At 41.7% G+C, this 26,072-nt stretch overlaps 2 protein-coding genes and 1 non-coding gene across 3 annotated transcripts in view; 1 reads left to right on the top strand and 2 right to left on the bottom strand.

The window, feature by feature from the left end:
- The window catches only part of LOC103184058 (probable E3 ubiquitin-protein ligase HECTD4), a 91,750-nt gene extending 90,357 nt beyond the window's left edge, over window positions 1–1,393 (bottom strand). The window contains 1 exon segment of the mRNA XM_042337386.1: window positions 1,214–1,393. Within this exon segment, the coding sequence (XP_042193320.1) occupies window positions 1,214–1,393 (180 nt within the window).
- smtnb (smoothelin b) overlaps window positions 1,392–26,072 on the top strand; it is a 93,348-nt gene continuing 68,667 nt past the window's right edge. Inside the window, exons 1-4 of the mRNA XM_042337385.1 lie at window positions 1,392–1,565; window positions 5,004–5,042; window positions 19,655–19,815; window positions 21,427–21,520. Coding sequence (XP_042193319.1) covers window positions 1,392–1,565; window positions 5,004–5,042; window positions 19,655–19,815; window positions 21,427–21,520 — 468 coding nt within the window. The remainder of the gene's footprint in view (window positions 1,566–5,003; window positions 5,043–19,654; window positions 19,816–21,426; window positions 21,521–26,072) is intronic.
- Window positions 17,353–17,424, bottom strand: trnav-uac. The gene has a single exon. It is a non-coding gene; the product is annotated as a tRNA-Val (tRNA).

Below are 26,072 nucleotides of genomic sequence, written 5' to 3'. Positions count from 1 at the left end.
TTCCCTGGGCTGCTTCTCCTTGCACTTGGCTTTACAGAAATAGGTTGATTTTCATTGCTATCCTCCTGTGACATTCCCAATCTCCTTCCTGGAGTGGATATTCTTGTTATGCCCCTGTAGCTCGCTCTCTCTCTCTCTCTCTTCATACATACAGACACACACACACCAGTACCTATCGATCGCTATGACATACTTATTTATTATTTTATTCCGAGTCCTCACCCCACCCGACAGGGACTCGGCTTCACTGAAAACCCTCCGATTTCCACAGAAATAGTCCATAACATTTTTAGATGGCTTTCACACAAACACACACACATCTATCTACCCATCTGGATGACTTTCACACCCCCACACCCTCATTTCTATTCCCAGAGAATGGGATTGAAACCCTCTGATGTCCGGCTATTTCACCGTTATGTAGAGATACCGTATATTTTTCTGTGTGGGGCGGGGGGGGGGGCGGTATTACATTATATGTATATTATAATGTACATTATAATATATGTACATTATAATATATTATAATGTATCCTCCTCTCCCATCCTCTCACCACAGCCCCTGATCCCTCTCTCCCCCCCCCCCCCCCCCCCACCTCTCTTTTCTCTCCCACTCTCTTTTTCTCTCCCCCCTCTCTTTTTCTCTCCCCCCCCCTCAGCGGAATCTTCTCTCCTGATCCCCAAAACGTGCATTAGTTATTTGGGGCTTTGCTCGGGCACTGCCCTACTCTACCCCAACCACAACCCCCACCGGGTCTGACAGCTCCCCCGCTTTCTGCACTTTGCTGCACACCCCTTGGGCTGTGTGTGTGTGTGTGGGGGGGGGGGGAGTGGGGGCAGTGGTGTGGGGGTGTGGGGGTAGTAGGGGGGGGGCAGTGGGGGGGTGGGTGGGCTGTCTCCGGCCTCTGGCAGGAGTTTGGATGTACATTAACAGTCGCTGTGTATTTAGCACTTGGGTTGGCGCATAACTCCCCCGGGGACCAGGCCAAATCCACGGCCTCAATTAATCCCCCCCCACCCACCCGATGAGCTGCTTCTCTCTCTCTCCCCCCCACCCCCCGCCGTATCTCGGCTAACATAACTCCCCCTCCCCCCCACACACCCACACCACCCCGCACACACACCCACACACACACCCACACACCACCCTGAGGAGGGGGCGGAGGGTGTGTGTGTGTGGGGGGGGGGTAGTGGGGGTTGGGGGCGGCCTCACCTCCTGTTCGCTCTCGCCGGCCTCGGCCGAAGCCCCGATCTCGGTTGGCAGCTCCACCAGGTCCGTGACTCGGATCAGACCGTCGTGCAGGAAGAGCGTCTCCTCCTTGACGGACAGCCACTGGGCCGAGTCCGCGGCCGCCGCTGCTGCCGCCGCCGCCGCTGCCGCCGCCGCCGCCATGGCTCCCGAGGGCCGGCGCCAACACACCGCCAGCGCGCGCGCCGCTGCTGCTGTCGCCGCCGCCGCCGCCGCCTCCCGCTCCTCACGCCTCACGCCGCCGCCATGTCTCGCGCTCCTCCTCCTCCTCCTCGACGCCGCCGCCGCTTCCCGCCCCCTCCGGCAAACGGTCACAGTTTGCAGGTGCGGATCCGGCCGCCGCTGCTGCTGCCCGCCTCCCGGCACTTGTCCGCCTCCCTCGCCCTCTCCCTCTCCCCCCCCCGCCCCTGTCCCCTCCTCGGCTCCGCCTCACACACACTCCTCCCCTCCGTCAGCGCTCAGACTGACGCCATATTGGTGGAGGCCGCCGCCGCCCCCACAATGCAACGCGCCCCGCCCACGCACCACCCGCCCCGCCCCGCGCCACGGGGGAGGAGGGGCCAATCTACGGGGGGAGGAGCCAACCTACGGGGGGAGGGGCCAATCTACGGGGGAGGGGCCAGTCTACGGGGGAGGGGCCAGTCTACGGGGGAGGGAGTCAATCTGTGGGGAGGGGATCAGTCTATGAGTGGGGGGCAATTATGGGTGGGGGGCAATCTATGGGTGGGGGGCAGTCTATGGGTGGGGGGCAGTCTATGGGTGGGGGGCAGTCTAAGGGTGGGGGGCAATCTATGGGTGGGGGCAGTCTATGGGTGGGGGGCAGTCTGTGGGTGGGGGGCAGTCTGTGGGTGGGGGGCAGTCTATGGGTGGGGGGCAGTCTATGGGTGGGGGGCAGTCTACAGGGAGGGGAGGGTCAATCTATGGGGAGGGGGTCAATCAGTGGTGAGGAGCTAATCCACGGGGAGGAGCTAATCTGTGAAGGAGGAGGAGCCAACCTTGCTTAACATCCCGGGAATCAAGCCCAGGTCCTCTCTTCCGAGGCGAGCGCTCTGTACCCAATACGCTCCCGGACTCCGCAACGCACCACACGATTCCACAACCGGCGCCCAATACTCTGCAGGTAAGTTAGGTAAATCGGCGGAGTCCCTCCCGGGAGAGAGCGCGCGTTCCATTCCAGACCCGTGGACGGAAGTTGATGGGTTTCCGCATGTGTCAAACACCCAACTGATCCCCCCAAAAATGTAGTGGCTTTCACGTTTGAAGGACATCGGAAAGCGCTTCATCGGATAATAATAATAATCCTTGCAATTTGATACACAAGGATACAGGGCCTTATCACGTCTTCGAGACGTCTCAAAGCGCTTCACAGAATTATACTGTAACGTGAATTGACTGTATATTTTGTGGGCGAAACTGTAAATAATAATAATAACAATAATAATCCTTGCATTTGATATTGCGGTATCATCACGTCGTTGAGAAGTCTCAAAATGCTTCACAGAATACACTATAAAATGGATTGACTGTGTATTTTGTGGGTGAAACGCAGCAGACAAATGTGCACAGCAGTGTCCCACAAATAGTCGTGGATTGAGTTACCACACATTTTTTTTTAAGGGATTTTTACCCCTGGAAAGAAATCCGCAAACAAACTAACAACCAGGTTTCTACTTACTGCGAGGTAGACTGAGCTTTGTGGAGTAAGGAAACTTGCCTAAAGTTTCGCTCTGCCTGGGATTCAAAACCTTGGCATGTTTCTTTTGTACTTTTCTTTTGAAGGAAAAGAACAGAACTTAAAATAATTTTTACCTCTCCTGCATCTGCTGTCTCCTCCTGAATGGCATTTTCAGTGCTTGGAGTACAATCTCTGTGCAGAACTTGCAGCACAGAATTCACCAGCACCTGTTGAACCAGATTCATTGAAGGTTGCATTTCAAAGCGCGGAGGAGCACGGCAGTACGTCTGTGCTCCTGGGCAAACTCTCAGAGCTTCTCTTGCTCTCAGAGACCAGCCAGGGTCAATTGTGTGAAACATCTAATCTCATTATGCTTGTGTCCTGCTCCATCCTACGTTATACGAACATATTGCACACAAGTAGATTGTGATCGTGTGTTCTGGGTTCTGGAACCCTGGCATTTTTCATTTTGATTGGAGTCAATTATGATGGCTGTCAAGCGATTGACCGATTGCAGCATGCAAGCTCCAGCTGCTGATCAACGGGCAGCTTTGCATTGTCAAAATAAGTTGTGGTCCATGCTGCTTTTGGACACAGTGTCCAGCGCTCAAACACCCTGAGGTACTATTCCCGGTTGTTTGTGTGAGCCGAGCAACACTCCTGTGTAACAAAATGTCAGGTCATAGAGGGATTGCATTGTGACCCCCTGAACCTATATTGCCTAATGAATGGCTGTGACATTGTGTGGAACAATGGCTGATGTGTTCAAAATGTGTTTCCATATAAGGACTGACTGCTGAATATGGGGATCTATGAAGTTAGTTGACATAGATCTATCTTCCTGCCACGTCTTCTAGAATGAATCTAGAAGAAATGGCTACAGAAACTCTTAACCCTTTCTCTTGTTCCTTAGATTTGTTTGATAGATATCAGGAGGAAATCCCTAGTGAAAAACCCCACGAGTGTTTTTATAAAATGCGATGGACTATGAGCTGAAGTCTAGTGGTAGTGACTGTTTTGAGAGCGAGCGCAGCAGCCAATTTCCGCACAGCAATGTTCCACAAACAGCCACAAAGTTTTATTGGGGGTTTATTGCCAAGGGAACTGGGAGAAACTCCCTTCACTTTTCAGAGTCCCATGGGATCTTTAATGAAAATGCTTAGTATTGTTCCTTCCTTTCTGTGTCATTTCCCAATACAATACATGAAATCCTGACGAGGACAATATGAGCAATCTGCTCTCAAATGGTTACTACTACATATATATATTTTCTTGATTTATTTTCCCTACTTGCTCTGGGGAGCCCTCTTCCATAGTGAAATATGAGGTGGCTATCCTAAAGTTTCAGCTTGTGCCATTTTGATTTAGGCCTGATGAATAAATGTGTGTTTTTATATTCATTTCCTATTCTTCCCTTCCCCTCCTGCATGCCATGTGTTCTTTCCTCAGCCACGAGATTGGGTATAATGTTCTCCAAACTCATCTGACACTTTTACACAAATATTTAAACAATCATGGTCTGAAACCACATTATTAATGTGGTAAAACCCTTGTGAATAACTAAATTTGCACTCTGGACTATAAACAGTGTTTTGTCTAACTTCAGTTATTACAAATTGGAAAAAATACTGCTTGAGAGATTATATTTTCCCTCATAAGAGACTGCAATAACTTTATTCAGGCAGTCTGAGTTTATAGTTTGTATACTTGTGGGAAATCATGCCACACAGGCTTTGTGATGCCTAAGTTTCAGCTGGAATTTGTAGATTCCTTTTAAAAATAGTTGGTTACAGAGGACATTCTATTATAATTCTATGTTTGGGTGGTATGCATATGTGGAGCTGGTTTCAATGTTCAGGGTGGTATATTTTTTTTGTGTCTGGTTTTGACACCTGACCTAAATGAGGTATCTTAATATTGTGAAATTCAACATTTTTTTAACAAAATTGGATGCAATATATAGATTGCATTAAAATTATGCATTGTCTGGGTGCAGATTATTTCTACATCTCAGATCTGAGAAAAGCAGATTTAGTTCTACAGATTTTATTTGGAATTTAACTAATTTCTGGTCTCCAGTTCTTTGACCTTTTCCAGTGCATTGATGACCTTTTAGAGGTAAGTACAATCAATGAAATAAAGTATTCTAAATCCGACTTCACTAATTTAGTGTTATAAATGCTACGTGTGTACAAAGGTCAGTTCTTTAAAGCTTCTTGGTAATCCTGGGCTATATAAAAAGGTGATGGGTAACCAGGAAAACTACGAAGAAACCAGCAGTTGGTTGACTCTTAATTTAGTGTTTAGTCTGGAAGTCTCAAGTAGCCTTGCAATGCACAATGGATTAACATGCAAGTTACCAAGGAGATCAACGGCTCTTATTGACTTGTATGGGTCAGTTGCTGATGTGAGCCACTTCTAAAACCTAATTTTCTCTCCCAAGAAATGCACCAAAGTACCTAAAAGTTAGACTGAAGGCTACTTTCGAACGTTCTAGCTGTTAGCTAGATGGAGCTCAAGTGATGGAGTGCTTTCTTTGTTGTTGTACAGGTTGGGTTTGTGCTGCATGCCATCTGCTATTCAGAATGGCTTTTTTTCATATGCACAACTTGTCTTTCCAATTCAGAAACTTCTAAATGTCGCCTTTTATGGCAATTTCTTGTCTGTCTGGCTTTGTTTGTATAGCTCTCTGAGAACACTCTGTCCTCAGAAACGAGTCATTTTTTTATATGAAGAATGAGATATTTTTGAAGTGCCTCTAATGACGACAGTAATTGTGTACAAAATGTGGTTGAGCATTGACCTTCCTGCAGGATAAATCCTTGCATCTGATATAGCACCTTATCACAGCATCAAACATTTCAAAGCACTTTACAGGATTTTTACTGTGAAGTATCATAACTGTAGTTTGTAGGAAAATGCAGCAACAATTTACAGATAGCAATAATCCATCAACGGTCAGGAAGTGAATAACCAAGACAAACTCCTCTTTTCCAATAGTGCCATGGGATCTTTAACATCCACTTAAACAGGCAGATAAGACCTCAGACTGATTTATAAGTTCAGGTTGACTTGTGTGGTGATTATCCTTTCCTATAATGCCATTTTTATGCTGTGTCCCATTCTAACAGGATCTGAGTTTAATCTACCACGTTATAGGTTCAGGCTGTTTATCCCCAGGGGTTTGAGAATAAGCTGTTTACAATCTGGTTGTGGGCAATAGCAGTCCCTCTTCCTAACATTTAATTTTGTGCCCAACAACAAATGGGTAATTTGCCCATTGGAGCCATGTGTTTTTAATTTGGATTGCTTTGTCAAAGCCTTTGCTCAGTACAGTTCAATCGTGTTTTATCTCAAACGTGATTTACGTTGATCCTGCCACCGAAGTGCAGGCAGACTGAAGGATGACTATGCAATTTAAATCCTATTTAGATTGTATACTGGTTATACTTGCCTCCAGTTTAATTTAGTTAATTGATACCCAGTGTCTACAAGATTACAAGAAGCACGACTGGTTTGGCTGTCAGCAGCATAGTGGATGAACGCGTTTGGCTGGAGTGAAATGTATGTATTTCTACACTTGTTGATAAAGACTGCTCCAGAATGTGAAGGTAAATAAAACACCCCCAGCGTGACTATTTAAATGACTAGCCTTGTGCAACCATCTTATTTGATGGAGTTTTGTTTGAGTTCTGATGTGGAACAGGTTATTATACAATACAAAATTACATTTGTATAGCGCCTTTCACGTCAGGAGGATGTCCTATAATATACACATACCTAGAATGATTGGCCTGTTTTACTTGCTGTCCCAAGAAAGAAACCACTCTATATCAGTCTAAGGGTCAGGTCCATTACTTCAGAGAAAAAATTAATTTGTCGGTCAGCTGGAGGCAGGGATTTCTCCTACTTTTGCAAACCAAAGGCTTGATCGGTTGAGTGGTTCTAGCTGGCAAGCAGTCGGAAGCATAGTGTTAACAGTGATAAGCTATGTGGTTTAGCTGGTTAAAACTCGAAAGTCCTCTGATGCATGTTATGGAGTCGCTATGTCTTGGCACTTACCAACCTGTGTCTAAACTTTCAGGCATTGGGTAAGTAGTGTGTGTCCCTATAGAGGTGTGCACTCCACACTAGAGAGACTGAAATGTACACACGTACTATACGTGGAACTCCTTGGTCTAGTTTGGGTTCTCTTAAGTATGGGTCTGAATTTTTGTGTATTTTGGCCACTGGGTTTCTGTGTGTCAGACCCCCAAATCAATCTTCTCAAATAAAAACAAACCCCAGACTGAAAGGTGTCTAACCTCTTGGCGGTAATGTTTTGTCTTGCTCTGTTGCCAATATCAGTTAATAATAATCCTTGCATTTGATACAGCACCTTATCACATCCTTGAGACGTCCCAAATCCTTCACAGAATATACTGAAAAGTGAGTGAAATGAATCTAAAATTAAAGTGCAAAACGTGTGAATTTATTTTTTCAACGTGAAAATTATCATATCTTTGTAACTCTATTGTCAGCCGTGTAGCAACTTATATAATCATTGGATCAACTGGACTTGTCATAGTTTGTTTCCTTTATTGAACCATATGGCCAGAACTAAATCTGTCAACTCCCCTTTGAGCCCTGGAGAGAAATAGAATAGCAATGTAAGAATCCAATTATGTGTAAGTGTGCATGGAGCATTAACTACCTTACGGTTGTCTTGCCTGCCAGTGAAAGACTTATTGATGGCTCTCTAGGGAACAATTCATTACAAGGAGCTTTTCAACAACCTTACAGAAGAGAACCCCTTGTTTCCAGAGTACTTCTGGTGTAAACGTTTCTTTATTTTTAAATTCTGACCAGTTTTCCAGGCCCTATTAGCCTCTGGCCATTTCATTTGAGCATGGTAAGAGTTGGCAAGCTTTGCAACAAATAAGGAATTAAATTAAGCGGAGCGTGATTTGGACTTTTGCTGGCCACATGCAACCTACGAGATGGTGATTTTTGAGTTGCATCTTTGTTTTTTATCCTCGATCATTTCCCTTTTCTTACTTTTCTCCTTTTTCTCTCCCCCTCCCACTGTTAAACTATAAATGTCTGCTGTAGTGCTCAAACAAGCACTATAATATATTCTTTTGATCTTGGTACCTGGCTCACTTAAGAAGATGATATGTTTGATAAGGATGTGTAGTGTCTTTGTGAGTTCCATTACTATTTTACATATTTTCTGCTTTATATATTGGTTCCATTCAGGGTGTTGCATTTTTGTTTGAAATTTATAGCCGTCTTGAACTGATTATAGGGTTGTAGCCTCTACCAATGAGTTCAGCAATTTGTAACCAATTGTTGGTTAACACCAAATAATGCATTTCTAAAGAGTTTATGGGAAAGGTTTTTTTGTTCTCCTGTGTCCAAATCTGCATGCATGAGCCTATTGTCAGACTTTACTCTGAGAACTGTAGCCAGGCTCTCTCACACATGCCTGTTTCAGCAGGTAGTGTTTTGTTTTATCTTCAGTACTTGGGGTTCGATTCACAATAATAAGTGTGCTTTGCCCCTTTTGCTTTTTTTTATCTTGATAGAGGGGGCAGAGGAGTTGCTATAAAAGATATGGTATCCCTGAGATTCTTCCTGAAATGCCAAACGCTAAGTACTCTGTTATCTGATCCTACAGTATTTCAAGCAATTAATTTCACTCCAAGGCGATCAAGGCTAGTGATAACTGTCTGCCTACTAAGCACTCTTATGTTACCTCACACTATAAATAAGGAGCTGAATCATACAGAAATCGTATTCGTGACGTACCCATGTGTGCTAGGGTGACTGGAGTACTGAGTTCCTGTTAGTTTAACCATTGAAAATGAGTGAGATGGGGAAGTAGAAAGTGTAAGACAACTTGTCCTAAATTGAATGCTATCTTTCAGCAATATTAATGTTAAAATGTACATCTGGGTTCCCAGCACAAAAGTTGTACAGTAATCTCTTATCGATTTTCTTGTTATTGTACTACACAAGTTTTCTCCTCATTGCTCCTAAGAGCTCGATACTGCAGGTACATGGTTAATATTAATCTACAGTAGTTGGAATAAATAATTGGCTGTAAAATCATTTGGACACTCGGTAGTTTCAGCTGGAAAGCAGTAAATGAAATTGTTAGTTATAGTGTTTGACAAATACAGCACTGTATGTATTCAAGACTGAAAATGTTTGAACTGTCCAATTAGCAGCTTCTATTCCTGGATTATTTAAAATCCATTGCCCCACCTTTATGGCTGTTCGTTATGAATCAATGCTATTTCTGTAAAAGCCTTGGCTGTGTGCCAGACTAAATGAACCTGTGCAAAGGCAACCTTTCCCTGGCAACACAGTATGAATAGTAACTGACTAGTGAAGAGAAACCACAAAACGTTTAAAAGTTTGAACATCAACGGTTTTCTCCTCTGATGGCAAACCTCCACACATAGCACATGCCATGCTTCACTTTCAACGTGAAAAATGCTTTGCAGGTGCTCTGCAGTGTAAAAGTAAATTCAGATGGTACGAAGACACTTTTTTTTATTTGAACTCCTCGTAGATTTTTACTACCATTTTCTATAGTATTAACAAAATGGTAAATGTCTTCAATAAGAACCAAATCGAAAGACCTCAAATTCCATGGTTTCCTCTGCGGGTGGCATTTGTGACTGTTCCATCAGAGTGGGAGTTCTGTTGAAAATCAGCTCCATCTATCCGGGTATGCTGTCATCCTGAAGGATTAGCCCCTGTATTTATGATCACACAGGAACTTTTACAATGGGTACACCCACTCTGAATACAAGTTGGTTTTTTGCTGGGTACCAGTGTGGGCCTTCAATTGTGAGCAGGATCAGCAGCTCTGCTCCATCAAACAACAATTTATCTTTCTCAAAGATAGATACAAAATAGATTTATGAGCTACCCGAGAGTAAGAGTGAATACTGATTTACTAACAAGCCTGCACAGTTTTAGATCCAAACGATGCCCTAGAGAGCTGATTTTCCGGTGACATTTCCTGCAGTTGATTCTCTAGAGTACGATTCTAACAGATTGCATCAGTTCACACACAAACCGTGGCATCTAATAGAAGGCATCAGCTCAGACACTGGCTCCATGAGAATCAGACAGAAAGCAAACAAAAAAGCTAATGCTCAGAGAATCCAAATGATCAGAATTGCTTATGCTGGAAAGGTTTCAAGTACTTTTTCAACCTATTTTAAAAGGTGAATATTTTGAATCTTAGGATTAAAATCTTACCAAAGTACAGACAAGAAATTTAAAAAAAACTGTCTCCTTGGCTCTTCCAGTCATTCAGTGCACAAATTATTAAATTTCACTTTCCTCTGATAGGCAGCAAGTGTGAGCAAACATTTGTTCAGGTCAAATGCAGTTTTCACCTATTGTAACATGGAAGGTACATAATTATGACAGAACATGGTTACTTCTACTCTCTAGTTTTCTTGCCTTTGAACCTATGGCTTGCATAATTCTTTTTTAAAACAGTTTTTGGGCATTGTCATTAAAAGGAATACATAAAGCAAATGAAATATCAGCATAGTATTATAGGAAGTTTCCAATGCAGTTAAGTACCAGAAAGCATTAAGTTCCTTAAAAACAGCAGGAACATTTTGTGGAGTCCTGTAGCTCAGTGGTTAGAGCACTCGCTTTGCAAGTGAGAGACCTGAGTTCAATTCCAGGCAGAGGGCGAAACCTTGGGCAAGTTTCCTTACTCCACACAGAGCCTAATAATAATCCCTCCAAAACCAAAAACAATAATATATTGGTCATTTTCAATCCACGACTGTTTGTGGGACATTGCTGTGCGCAATTGGCTGCCGCGTTCGCCCACAAATATACAGTCAATTCACTTTACAGTCTATTCTGTGAAGCGCTTTGGGACGTCCTCCCGACGTGAAAAGCGCTATATCAAATGCAAGGATTATTATTATTATTATTTTACAAAGAAAATGACTGCAAAGGAAGCAAAATGGTGCAACAAAGTTTATATTAAAAAAAAATCCCTTTTTCTTAAAAGCTTCCACACTCTGGACTCAAAAGAAAGGCATTCCTAGCACTTTGCTAAGCTGCTGATTTTTATATAGTTTGGGGAAAAATAAACAAATACTGTGAATGGTGTCAAGATTTTAAATTGGTCATGTTTTATCTGTTGAGCATGTGCTAAAACTCCAATATCTGAATTAGAGTGCACAATGGTGGCTAATTTTGTTCACAAATTGAAATTCAGGGTCAAAAGTTGCTGCCTGCTATGGAACTGCCATCTGAGAGCTCTGGCGGTGAATGTATAATGAATACTGAGATCATATTTAAATGGAGGGAGGGGTGTAACAGTTTTAGATCCTGTGTTTTAGTCAATTATTTGATAGAAATGGGTTATATAGCCAGGCCTGATCCTGTTCTTGTTAACATTACACATCTGGACATTCCAGCAGAGATTGCTGGATAGTAAAGAGTATGTTTGTCTCCTGTTCTCAATGTCCCTGAACCTACAGACAACTGCTGTAACAACGGAGATCAGATAACTTGGCAAAGACTAAAGCAGCTCAAGGAATGTTGCTGGGCAATAGGATATTGTGCTCTGAAACTAGCTTATTATACTTGGGTCAATTCTGGGGGTATTTCGTATTGTGATGTTTTTATTTGATATAGTGCCTCATGTGAAACTTGGGAAGAGCTTCACAAAGTTCTGTGAAGTACATTGACTGTTTGTATGTGAAGGTAGTGGCCAATTTGCACACCATGTCCCAGAACAGCCAAAACGTGAATGACTTGTTTTATCTGAAGGATTAACTAAGGCACTGGGAGTCACTACCTTCTCATTGAATAATGCCATGGGATCTTTTCGTGTTCACCTGAGCAAGTAGATCTCAGTTTCACATGTCGAGACTCAGACATCGTGTTCCATGTTGAGACTTGGAAATCGTGTCATTTAAGCTGACGCTCCAATTCAGTACTGGGTGTGTTGCATTATTGCCTTTCTTCAGATGAGACATTAAATCAATGTTCCATCTGCCTGTTCAGGTAGATGTTAGATCTCATGGGACAATTCAAAAAGAGAAGGGTGTTTCTATCGGTTTCCTGACCAACATTCCTCCCCCAAAAATTGATTGTTCATTCCACAGCTGTTTGTGGGACATTGCTGCCGTATTCTCCCACAAATGTCACTACACAGGATGTGCTGGAAGTTGAAGTGCTGTTCAATCTCCTGTTGCGAAATGAGATGAACACGGGCTGCTTTGTGATAGTTTGAGATGCCTTGGCATGTAGGAAATTATAGTACTTTAGCCATCAGAAAAATTGGCATTCTGTTCATGTAGATAAGAAACAAATGCTTTTCTGCGATCTTTAAATAGCATTCTGGCTTGTGGTGGCCAAGTATTCAGTCCCTTATTCAGCTCTTCCTATCATTGTAGAGCAGACTTCACCAAGCTTGGATTGTTCACCCACTGATAGCTGGGTTTAGACAGTTGTGAGACCCATTGGTTTTCCCCTACTGATGTGTTGTTGCAATAGTAATCCTAATTGTGATCCTTTGCTATTTGGGTATCATGGTAATGGATGTGTGTGTCAGAGGATTCAAACCAGTCTGAACGCCACAATATACATTCTACCTACACACAGAGATTTGACTGTTTCAAATGGAGTACGCACTCTTCCTTCTTGGAGGGACACACTGCTCTCAGTCCCATTAATCTGCCCTTTCCCTATACACCTGTGGTTTACTTTTGAGGTATTTATCTAGTTTTAATCAGAATTTAAGTTTACTATGTATTCTCTATTAGGACAAACTTGACCAATAACCTCCTTGCCAATTGGCAAAAGTTCAATAGGTCATTTCACTCAATTAGTGTCTGAAATAAAATTCAGGGTAGTCTAAATTCCTGATGCACATAGGCAGCATTATCTGAAAGGGGAGGTGGGCATTTTATTTGTACTTCATATTCATTCCCTGTATGAAATGCAGCCTTATCTATTGTAGACTTGAGCTGAATGCCTACATTCTGCAACCAATCGGGTGATTTGAAGTGACCTTAGGCATCTAGGTTTTTTATGTACGAAGAATCTATCAAAGCAGATTCTTCACCTAAAGGGGAATTAAAATTGTAATAAATTGTTGTTTTTCTTTTACCAATAAGTTAATTTTTTTTGCTGACTACATTCCCAGGGGGGAGTGCAAGTCTCCTTTGGAAACTAGTTTATCTGATGTGACTTCAAATTGTGGAACCGCTGTTTCCTTTGATTTTTAGTAAACCAGCTACTCTTCAAACAGTGCAGATACTTTGTGGTCAGCATTTACACAGAGCGGGGGAAAACTCTGATCTGGACAGTGCCTACAACAGGAAATCTACTGGTCAACGGAATTCTGAAGGTTTTTTGTGGAGCGATTCTGTTTCCATTGGTAGTTTTTGGAATCTTTATAAACTGTAACCTTTTGGTGGGGGGCAGGGGGAGGTAGCAGATGTGCTAAAATCCTAGTGGACAAATGTTTGAATTCAATCTGTTAGAATTGCCAAGTTTCTAGTATGAGCTAATCTATTTAAACATTCCCCCCCCCTTATCTTCCTGTGGTTCCATGCGGTCTCAGTTTATTTTCTCTAAAGGCCTGCCTCACCATCAATGATCCCTTTCTATTTAGAATTTGGGCAAATAGATGTTTTGTAGGGGGAGGTGGCTTTAAGAGTTTACTCCTCCTTCACCACTTCCCTCACAATATACATCAGCACATATCTTTCTTTGTGCTGGCCACTTCCTAAGGGAGTTTTTATATATTAAAAAAAATAGAATGGGGAGTGGGAAAATGTCTGGAAAATTCCTCCCTACTCCCAAGGGCATTCAAGTGACCTCCAAGAGATGACAGTCATCACCAACACAAGATTATTAGCCTGTTACACTCCAGTGGTCTTCACGTGGCAGATTAGGCTCCCAGTGTGAGGCTGCCAATCCACTTTTCCTTAAATCTACATAATTATATAATAAATCTCTTAAAGGCATGCTATTTGCACGAACCCCCTGATGAGTTTCCCGTATTGAAGGGACCCATATTAGATCGGGTACATTTGTTGACTGAAGATTTTCTTATTTGCAAATGACTGGAAACTGGGAGGGAATCTTACTGGATGTTCAGTCTAACCAGGATGTTTAATTGGTTTGGTTTTGGACCAGTTTATAACTTGGCATCTGATTCTTGGGACATTGTTACCTGAGGAATGTGGTGACACGTATGCCTGATGAGTAAGTTAGAAAGCTGTTCATATAGAAGTTGTGCAAAGGAAATTCCAATTTTTGAACACTTGCAACTTCTCTAGTTCAGTAGCCTATATTTGACGAGGGGAACAACTGAACCCAATTTGTGTAAACGTTTTACTTTGTTGTGGTTTTCCACTGAAATCTGCCAAATAAATAAGCCTACAATGAATTGAAGTAAATTCAATATTATATTTAAATCTTTTGCAATACATCAACTTCATTTTTTTTTACTGTTATAGATGGTCTCTGCATGCTGTTTCCTGAGTAATTACTCATCAAAAATAAAAAATTCTTTATATGCTTGTTTTCCTGACCTGCAGTGTTCTGGACCTTGACATTTCAAAATCCTCCTTAGGACTGTTTCCAGTATATCCAATGAGTTTTGTGATATCAGTAAGCTGCATCTACTAAATTATTTCCTGTAATGGTAATTGCAGGCCTGAGAAATGCTTAAAACTCTGACTGTCTCCAGTTCCAGAGAAATTCCTGCATTACGTGTTTTTAGAAAAACAACTGTTGCTTAAGTCTTAAATATCGCAATCACTAAATGTGTGTGTGTGTATGTATGTATGTATGTATATATATATATATATACACACACACACACACACCAGAAAAGCTTTCTTTCAACCGACAATTCTTCTTTGTGGCACCTATTAGCACCTCTGTATTTGATAGTTGCTTTCATACAGAGTACCATTCACATAATCAAGAGGTTTGATTGAAGACTTGTTGATCCACTTTAATCTTCAGAATACTAACCCTCTTCCTATTATAGCACTCAGCTTTTTCCCCTTGGGTCCTGGCTTCAATCGCATTTCATACTAACGCATTCTACCTATTTTCTCTTTCTCTCCAGCCCTCCCATATAAAATCCTTCCCAATGCCTCGTCTTTAAACTTTACCCCTATTGCGCTTGCTGCTTTGAAATACATGAAGGTTTAGTGAAAGCTTTAATATCGCTGCAGTATTTCTGTTCAGTGAATCCTTTCATCAGTTTGCCGTTCTCAGCTCCTCTCTGAAGGAAAATGTGCTCCTTTTGCTGACGTGACCTGGTCTGTGAAACTCATTATGTAGTGCCTGATGTTTATGGACTACATTCTTTAGTGCAGCCAGTTCTCCAGTGCAGTACAAGTTTGTATTATGATAAAATGGACTAAAGTCGTAGTTGTTTGGATAGCAAATTCAAAACTTGTGTGAGTCATTAACTTGTTGTTGAGTATTATACTGCATGATGCTGAGTTTGAGTTGAAGATGTTGGGACTTGGCTAAAAGTTTTGTGTTTACAAAATCCCATTACATTCAACAGGAAGCAAATAATTTTGTAGTAACTGATAAGATGTTTGCCTTGAACTCAACTGCTGAAATAGAATAATGTAGCTTTCCAAACCAGTGGTATTGGTATTTGATACTGCACCTTCATAATACTGCATCTATATTGTCGATGTCTCTTAAGTGTTTCACAGGGAATTCTTATTTGCTATTCAGTGTAGAGGATTGTACTTGTAGTCGGTCCATTTTATAGTATACCCTGTAAAGTGCTTTGAGACGTCTCAACAATGTGACAAAGCGTGATATCAAATGCAAGGATTATTATTACAGTATATTGTTTAATTTGCTGGACACTTTTACAATATGGGATAAATATCTGAGTCACCTTACCCAGGGGAAGGGAAACGGCCTCTGTTTGACTCGGTCACATTAGTGAATCTTGTGAGACATTTATTTCCATTGACTTAATTCATTCAAGTGGTATTGAATCTACAAATGCTGACAATTGACTAACTTCCCTGGGGTGCTACCATTTTCCACAGCCTCTCAAAATCCTTTATTATATAAACGTACTTCACTTGTAACCATAATTTTAACAACATCCTAAGTGTTGCATGTTTTTCTCAGCAATTCATTGTTAAATGGAATGGCCTCCAAGTGCACTTGAACTCTGAAATCTTCAATCGATTTGAAATAAAGTAATAAAATACTTGGCTGTACTTCAAGATGTTTATCTTTAATAAACAAGGTCCTGGAAATAGAAAATTGTTTCACCAATCTTGCTTTGAACCAATTGTTAAGGGGTGCGTGACTGCAATAACTTGTATTCTAAATAGAGCCTTTCAAGTAAAAGCAATTTTTGAACCATTTTGCAGAACGAGAGATTAATTGGAAACCGTTCACTTGAGACTCTTCAGGGTTCAATGTGGCATTGTGTAAAACTTATCCCAACTCAAAGGAGTGCTGAGTCTGGGCTTTGGTACTAGTGACTTGATACTTTAGTTTTAATTTTTTTACACAGCAGCACAAAAGTACACATGGTGTGTGTGTGTGGTATAATGACTGGTGGTATTGACTTTTTTGACATGCAAAGCTGCCACCTGCTGGATGCAGATATCCAGGGGTATATTCTTCACCGACTACTTGTCCCAGTCTTTGAAGTACTTGCTACTGGAACAGTTTCCAATGAAAAATCATCACTGCAACTTCCATTTTAACTGATTTTTTTTCAATCTGATAGGCTCATCAGAGCAGAGAGCTTTTCCAGGAAAATAGCAGGATTGTTAATCTTTTCTGAGCTACGGGAGGTGTTCATTACAACATTGTATCATGGCATATTTCTGACTTTTTTTATGTAAAGCTAAAATATCAGCTTGAAGTAACACATGCATGATTTCAGTGGAAACTGATTAAATCTCCACACCCTTTTGTTTCACTTTTAAACAGTCTAGATCTATGTAATCTTAGTGTTCTGGTTTATTTGTAATCAAGACTATTTCAGGCCAATCAAGTATATGAAAACCTGTTTGTTAGGAGAGCTACACTTAAAAGGATAACTTGACCGGCCAGTTTGGGGAACTGAATTGGTACTGTGCTAAATTGAGTTGTCCCGAATGACTGAACATCAGTTCTTGGGTGCGAACTTGATTTATAATAATCCTTGCATTTGATATAGCGCTTTTCACATCTTCTAGACGTCTCAAAGTGCTTCACAGAACATACTGTAAAGTGAATTGACTGTATGTGTGTGTGTGTATATATATATATATATATATATGGGCAAAATGCAGCAGCCAATTGCGCACAGCAGTGTCCCACAAACACTCGTGGATTGAAATTTTTTTGAGGGATTATTATCAGGCGTGTGGAGTAAAGAAACTTGCCCAAGGTTTCACCCTGCCTGGAATTGAACCCAGGTCTCTCACTTGTAAGGTGAGTGCTCTAACCACTGAGCTACAGGACTATGATCTTATGATCGTTCGATTTTCATGACTGATCTTAAAGACTACATGTTGACTGCATTAGGCTTAATCAGTTGTAATAAAACTACATTGCAATATGCTATACAGCTTTCTAATTACAAAGGGAGCCAAGCTGGTGAACCTTTCAGAGTGGAGAAGTAGTAGTAGTAATAATAATTGCATTTGATACAGTGCCTTATGTCATTGATGCACTTCACAGTGTATGCTGTAAAGTGAATTGGCTGTGTTTTTGGGTGAAACGCGACAGACAATTGCGCACAGAGGTGTCCCCCAATCAGTCATGTATTGAATGACCAAAATTATTTTGTGACATAATCTAAGACTTCAAATTGTTTCAATGTGCTACCCATTGTTTTGGAGCAAGTGCTTCATGCCAATATCTTCTCTACTTGAAGCTGTTTCTTTCGGGCATATGAAGGTTAAAGGTGGAGAAGCAGTAAAGCTACCTTTGAACTTTAGAATTCCTATTTCATAGAAAATTGATTTTGCAGTAGGCTAACGTGAGCTTCTAATACAGTCTATTGAAGAGTATAGGAGAAGAATCCAATTTCACTTTTCTTACTGCTGCTACTTTATTGCATTGTTGATTACTTTTGTGGATTAGAACAACAAAAAAATGAATTTCTGTAAAGCACCCGTACCTTTGGGACACAGTGCAGGAAGTGAGATTGTGGACTCTGACCTACTGATTACCATATTGATAAATACGTTTGTAATTAACCCGTCTGAATTTGAGATTACTGAACAAAGGCCGACTGAATTTGAGATTGCTCAAATAAGCTATACAGCCTGGTTAGTGTCGCAGAATCATTTCCTAACACCTTAAAGCTGTTAGCTTGAAACTGAGCTCCCAGTTCTGGATGGAGTGGCTTTGCTATCAACTTGCAATGCAAAGGGGTGCCAAAAGCGAATCTGATATTTTACTACATAATTAATGTCCAGAAGCTGTAACTAGCAAAAATCTATACACTTACCATTTGTAAACCACATAAAAGCTAAGTATGCATGGTTTTAACATTTATATATACATGTGGTATAAGGTTTCACGGTGCTAGTGCAAACCATATGATCTCTGTACTGATCAAAACTGGAAGCTTTGTGGGAAAAAACCTTTTCTATTGAAGTCTATTGCCCACCATTCTCTTGATCTTTCATTTAAACTGGGAAACAGCTATATTGGTCTGTGTGCTAAATGGGAATCATTTTTCAATATGTGCACTTAATTCTGGGTTTGCTTTGCTCCTCTCTGGAGTACAACACAGTTTATAGCTGGTATCTGGGATATTTTAATCCGAGTTGTTGGTGTGATGAGTAACTGCCATACCACAAATAGGAGATACAGCTGCACTTCCATTTGTTTCATATGTACACTGCCCCAGATCAATTCCTGTATCTGGAGGACAAGACACATCAAGTAATCAAGGAGAGGACAGTGTTCAACTGAATCTAAGTGTATGTGATAACTTCACAATCAGGAAGTTTACCATTTTGACTTGCTAGCGTTTAAATGCTGGTGGAACTAGCAATCGTATAGGCGGATGCACAGGACACGAGCAAAAGCTGACTGGTGCTCCATTATGACACTGATTAAATTTTTCTAGACCCCATTTGCTGTTGGAATAGGGCTTGTTACCCCCCCTATTTTCCCCCAAAGACCACACACTGTACAACATAAATGTCTAGTAGGTTTGTGTCTGAAATAAGGATTTAAATTGAGACTAAGACTTGTCTTTGGTGCAATGGGTGGATGCTAGTTGGCTCCATTACAAGTAGCTGCAGGCAATTTGTGCTCACATCAGTGGAACTTCAAAGAATTGTGTTTTAAACTGTGATTGTTGGGTTTCAATAGGTACAGATGGGATTTTTAACTCTGCTGGGCTAACTTTAGTTTCCATGAAATCTCTACTTTTCCAGAAAACCTCAAGCAGAAATTGACTTGTACATTATTATGCAGTATGTCGATACTTGGCAAGGACCCAATTACTCGTTAGTATGGTTCTACTGATGAAAGGTACACTTAAAGGATTTGATCAAATGGGCTGAAGAGCTTCAGACTTTGACATTTTGGTAGCTCTCCAGTACCTCATTAAATAACATACCTGGGAAAGTGAGGGAGTTTTGTCAGGAGAGATAGTTTTGCGCTCAATTCTAAAGGAACTTGAATGTTACCCTGATACCTAATGCATTTTCTATCTTTTTTTCTTTGATCAGCTGGAGGTGACCCTTGACTTGGATGAGCGTAGACTTATTCGTTCTGCCATTTATGAGCTACGGAAGACAGAGCTGAAAGGAATGGAGGAAGCACTTGCCTCCAAACGCTTTCGCTCTGAAAGAACAAATGAACGCCTAGAAAACAAAGAGAATCACCTCAGGTAAGACTGTTTGTTCAGAGTTCAAACATCCAGGGCTTAAAATCAAACGACTTTGCAATGGCACTGTATTAGCAAGGGAATAGAGGCCAGTAGCAACATGTGCTCACTGCACTCTTCCCCACAGATTCCTGTGTAAACTTTTTAGTTGTCTAAAGCAAATCACTGTACAGTAAAATTCCAATGCTCCTGTTGTGCTGGTAGATCAACTTCTATTGGTTGTCTGTCGATGGTAATTGCAGCTCTCACCAGTCTTGTTGGGGCTTTCTTTCAAGGTTAAGAATATGTCTATACCTTTTCTTATTTGTGAGCCTGCCGATGCCTGGATTATTGTAGATCTGTTTATCTTGAGCCACTTCAGTAACCTGGGAGAAAGTCGTAACCAATATTGGAAGGAGAAAATAGGTGAACATTGGGTGGTGTGTTGTAGACGATGGGAAAGGAAGTAAGCTTGGGGATGTGTATGAGAGGTGGATTGAGATGTAGTGGGTACAGCAGGGGAAGAAAAGGCCATCAATTGTGTCTTAAAAATAAGTAACTCAAGCCTTTTAGAAAGCTTAGTATATTTAGAAAATGGATGTAGAATATTCTTACATAACCATTGTGATTGGCTAACTGTAGTAGTACTAATCTGCTTTTTTTGATCTGCTTGTTCGTATCAGAAATCTTGGCAGAGATTAAACCAGTGACTTCTCAACTATTACCAAACTAGGGTTTACCAAGGGAAATAAGTGAGTGAAATTGCAAACATCTGTGCTGTAGCAAATAAATATGGTGTATAATTAATGCTTGTTCCTTGGTGCTGACTCTCGAGTACATTTCTCTGGAATTTGGAAGTAGGATATTTGACTTGAGCTGACTGGTTAGTTTCCCACTCATGGGAATTGAACTTGCTCATTCTGACTATTAGCTGTGTTAACTGTATGGTCTAACAGCTGCAAATGTAAAAACACATTTAAAACTACTCCAAAGTAGTATCATGAGTAACGTTTACTTAATGTCTGGAGAAACTACTACAATTCTAGGTGTTTTTTGGACTGGAGGTGGGTGAGTGGCTACAACAACAAATTGAAACTGCAGTTCAGGAGTGGTAGAACTTTGAAACTTTTAAAATTGCACTTGTGCAAACATTTTGGTAATGGGAGTGGGGGAAACAAATCGAAGCTCATATTTTGCAAATTCATCCTGGGATGAAAGGCACACATGGAGCCCACAGTTGAAGTGCTTTCGAAAGCACTGATGTTGCAATAGGTGATTCAGGGTTAGATTCATGTTGTGCCATGAGGTCTTTAACATCTGGCTAGGAATACCTAAGGTCAATCTGTCAGCTACTGAAATCAGGTTTCAAATTAACCAGGTCAGCACTGTTTGCTTCTCAGGAATGTTTGCTTTGATTTATTTATAGACATTATTTGTTTACTTTTTAAAGAATTCTCTGCCCCACTAAAGAAAGTCTCAACATCCAGTCTTGCACTGCAGGAGGCATCTCTATAAACATCTCTATAAAATAAAGATTTTGAAACCTTACAGAATAATTCCCAGGTGGATGTTGATTTTATTTTTGTTCCCCCTGCAGATTGCTGTCTGACGTGTTTCTCTATGCATTTTTGATAGGTCTCATCGGCAGGAAGAGGATCAGAAAGGCTCTTTGGATATCCTGTCAATGAAACTTGAATCTATTAAGGACATTGATGAGCTAACTACACTGGTGAGTTGGGTTATTTTGTTGGAGAATTGCAGTAGATTTCAAGGCTTGGTGGTAGAGTGGAAGGGTGGGATTGATTTCAGCAACACGAGAGGAATGCTGGTGTTCAAGTATTTCTGTTCCTCCTCCAACAATTCCTCAGATTAATTGGCATTCACCTCAAGAGTCCAGGCTGATTCTGGGACCTTGCTAATGGATATGGCTGCTATGATTTACCCATTAAAAACTCATTAAGCTTGAGGATACTTAACCTGTGAAGTACCTTGAAATGTTCTGATGCGAGAAAGATGTTACTAAATGTCTTGTCTATTGCCAGTGTAGTCCAAGCTTTTGACTACCAAGGTCCAGATGCCCTGTTTGAAAAATGTCCACGGGCTGCATAAGCAATATTTTTGTTTTTCCCTTCCAGAAATCTAACAATTTCACAGGTTGTAGGGGGTGAAATCAGTAGAGGAGTTTCTCACTGAGAAAAGAAGCAGCATTGTGTGAAGAAACTGCATGGCGCTTGGTGTCTGTTCTCGGTCCAGCTTGTGGTGACTGAGGGAGGCTCCGATCGTCTGTCAACCACGAAATACTGCCCTCAATTACACTCCCCCCCCCCCCCCCCCCCCCCCCCTCTCTCACTCACTATCCGCCTCTTATACACACTCTCTGTCTCCTGGGTTCTCTCTTTCTCTCAATGACTCTTTCAATGAGCTGCGCGGCTCACAATCTGGCAGTGGGAGCGGCCTGTCTCCCAGCCACGCACATGGAGTGGGCCACGTTCTGCCATTGGGAGGCCGTGGTGGGTTAGGAGACCCGCTTGCTTTAATTCTCCCAATGGGAAAAGTACTGTACAAGTGTAAATTGAATTACACAGCAGGTAAACCTAGTTGCTGAAATATTTAAGGATACCACTAGGTGGTGCAGTAGTTCAGAACACTTCTGGGGTTGAGCTCAGTTGCATGGTTTAGCCTTTGTGAGGTTGGGCTGTTGACCAACGGCATTGTTTGCATGTTTTGTACCCAAAAATTAGCAGCACACAACAACTAGAAATCTGTTCCTAGCGCATCCCACAGCTTGATGATCACAATTAACCACGTTACTTTTTGTCCCAACTGCCACCTATATATGGTCTACAGACAAAATTTGTCCCATTTGAATGGGGACTGCACTGTTGCATTGGGAAAATTAGTCTGAAACCTGACTGGATTTTTGAATGTTATTATTTTACTTTGATGCTCTGATTCATTAGGTGAAGTGGGAAAAGTGCATGTTATACATGAAAAATGATCCCATTAGATTTTGATTTGGTGTGCATGGGATCGTATGAGGTCCTGCCTGCGATTTCCTCACATGAGTTCCTGATCATATTTTCTTGCAGTGAGACTCTGGACAAGTCCATGGAAGGCTCGGCTACATCTCCCGACAAATAGTCTTAGAGCACCACAAACCTCCAATTTAGCTGCTGGGTCTCATCCTCTGGGATGCCGTGGGGAACAACAAATTAAGGCTCTAGACTTCAGGCTGTTAAGATCTTCTTACATGCATTCATAACATCCAGCTTGACTATGCAAACGCCCTGCTTGTCAGCCTACCCAACTCCTCCCTCAGAGGTTGTAGATCATTCCCGAATTCTGCAGCCCTTCTCAAGACCCTCTTCGACCATGCCTTTGATCACTTTTTTTTCCCCCGCCCTCCACTCTCCCGGATCCCAACCCCAGCTCCGGTCCGAAACACTGATTGTCCAGCACCTTGGGACGTCCTCCTGACATGAAAGGCGCCATACAAATGTAATTTTGTTGTTTAACTTTCATTTTGTTGCCTTTTTAATTCAGCGAGCATAAATGGTACTATCATTATTTCCAAACATTAATATTGTTTGAGCGGGGGTGTAAGCAGTTAAGTTTTTTCATATTCTGTCACTCATTAGACTCATCCCCTATTTTGTGGCTTGAATACTTTCACATGTATTTAATTTTAGTTTGGCATGCATGGCACTGTAGGCTTACAGATGTTCCAGCAAATATAATGTCTGTTTTACAGCACTTTCATTTCATTAAGGATTGCATCTAGAGGGAATTCAGCCATGAGTTTTAAAGTCTTGTATAAGTAATGCTTGAAATCTGTTTCACCCGTGTGGAATTGTAGAATGACTCCGGGGTAATTGCTCTGTACTGATTATTCAGTCCAATCACAGTGGCCAATTCTACAGCATGCCTGAGCTGTTTCTTGCCTGGAGTGAGGCTGGATTTGACTGTTGAAGCAGAATTGAAGCTGAGAAATCTGTCTTTGTGCTTGTTCTTATGGCTGGTGACCTGTGAAGCTAGTATTGGAGAAACTCGCCACTACCTTACTGGCATCCCACTCCTATTGGCAAATACAACAGCCTATCTGTGCTGCAGTAATTTTCAGTGTGCCACAAATAGCAATGAAGTAAGTGACTTTTTATGGATTGTTGACCATAACACCAGGGGGAAAAAAAATGACATTTTTTCAAATAGTGCTACAATATCTTTATCTGCCTGAACATGCAGACAGGACCCTGGTTTAACATCTCATCTGAAGGATGGCCCCTCCAAACAAGTTAACTTGTTGCCATGTTGCTGCTAGTCTTTTTTTTTCTGCTCTACTTCTGAAGAAGGTTTTGATTCTGTGAGCACTGATAGGCCTCTGGTATCTTGACAAATTGACCATAAGAGCTGGTTATGGAAGCTGGTTCAGTGAGTATATGTATATGACTTCATCCATGAGCTTCAAACATTGACTTACTGTGAGGCAGTCAATAATTTAGCACGTTCTCCATGGAGTTTGCACAGTGCTGTTCTGGACAGCACCTACAGACAGTGTAATCCCCTTGTAATGCTTTTATGTATTTGGGTATTACTGATCCATAGACCTCAAAAGATTAACATTAAACCCTTCACTATGCAGTGTAGAACTATTAACACGCCAGATTTAGTTGTTTGGTTGAGGAAGATTATTAAATGATTTCTTGCATTGTCGATCTCCAAACGCTTCACAGTAGTCACAATAATAAATTGGTCATTTTCAATCCATGACTGTTTGTGGGACATTGCTGTGCACAATTGGCTGTCCGTGTTCACCCACAAATATACAGTCAATTCATACTTTGCAGTATATTCTGTGAAGCGCTTTGGGATGTCTAGAAGCTAATTTGTAGCCAAATATGGGAGCCAATTTGCACACTGCAGTGTCCCACAAACAGCCATTACATGACTGACCAATTTTAGCTAGACCATTGTTGTCCAATAGAAATCACTGACTAGCTACAAATGTGGCTATGGCGACACCATTTCTGCTACATGCCTGAAGTTTAGTAGAAAATGCCTTAAATACACCCATAGATTGTACTACAACACTTTTGCATTTCATATATTGTCTCAGAGCGATTGATCGTGATGGTAAACATGAAGGTCTTCAGGGCTGATCTGAAGGAGGGGGCAAGTGGAGGGATAGCGGAAGAGTGTTCCAGAGTTATGAGGCTGAAAGCATAGCCATCAATGGTGGAACAGAGGGCACGAGCTTCAAGCAGAAGGCCGTAGCCAGTCGAGCGGAGGCAGCAGGTCGTAGGTTAGGGAGTAAGCAGGTCTGAGAGGTAGGGAGGTGCCAGGACCTGAAGGTATCTTCGGATGAGTGTGAGGATCTTAATCTCTGTTCAGTGATAAGGAGCCAGTGGAGCCTGATTAGAATAGGTGTGATGGGGGTATGGAGTTTAGTGTGGGTTAGTAAGCGGATAGCAGAGATTTGGATTAACTGGATTTTGTGGCTAGTGGAACTGGGGATGGAGGGAGGTGATGAACAATTTTAGAAGTGAAAATTATATCCTTCATAGACACTCTTATCTTCCCCTCTTCTCAGGCCTCCACGATTGCCCCTCCTATCGCTTGCAACCTCCTATCTTCTTCCACTTTCCTCACACTACAACTATTCCCAACACAAAACTGGTGACATTTCCCATTTGACTGGCCAGAATGGACAGGCCCCAAATCTGTGATGCCAATAAAGTTATCTTTTATACAGCAAATACACCCTATTATGCTGGTATTAAACCACTGAACATCTTATTCTGCTGATAATAGAGCAGAACATTCTGCTAGAAAATAAACCAGAAAACACAGAACATTCTGCCGGTAAGAAACCAGTCTCCTGGTAATCAACCGGGCAGAAGTTGTCTTTTGATCGATTATACATACCAGAGTGATGTTAACTACTTGCGTCAGCTGGGACACATTGGCTCTCATTTTTCACAGTGCAGTTCTGTTTTACTCACCAGGGGAACACACTCTGGCGATAGCTTCACATGTGCAAAACATGGATATTGGACCAAGTGGATTTGTGATCTTTCTTCTGTTAGGAATGAGCAAAACTCTTTGCACATTTATATTCTCGTGTGTGATCGCTGGTGAACCTTGAGCTTCCCTGATAGAGTGAAACTCTTTCCACATTCAGCACATGTATATGGTCTCTCTCTCCTGTAAGCGCTAGCTGGTGTACGTTGAGCTGTCCTACCTTTGTGAAACTCTTTCCACATTCAGCACATTCATATGGTCTC

This window comes from Callorhinchus milii, unplaced genomic scaffold, assembly GCF_018977255.1.
Source record: "Callorhinchus milii isolate IMCB2004 unplaced genomic scaffold, IMCB_Cmil_1.0 Scaffold8, whole genome shotgun sequence".
NCBI lineage: Eukaryota > Metazoa > Chordata > Chondrichthyes > Chimaeriformes > Callorhinchidae > Callorhinchus > Callorhinchus milii.
Note: the sequence above shows the minus strand (reverse complement) of the source record. Positions and strands in the feature narration are given on the sequence as shown.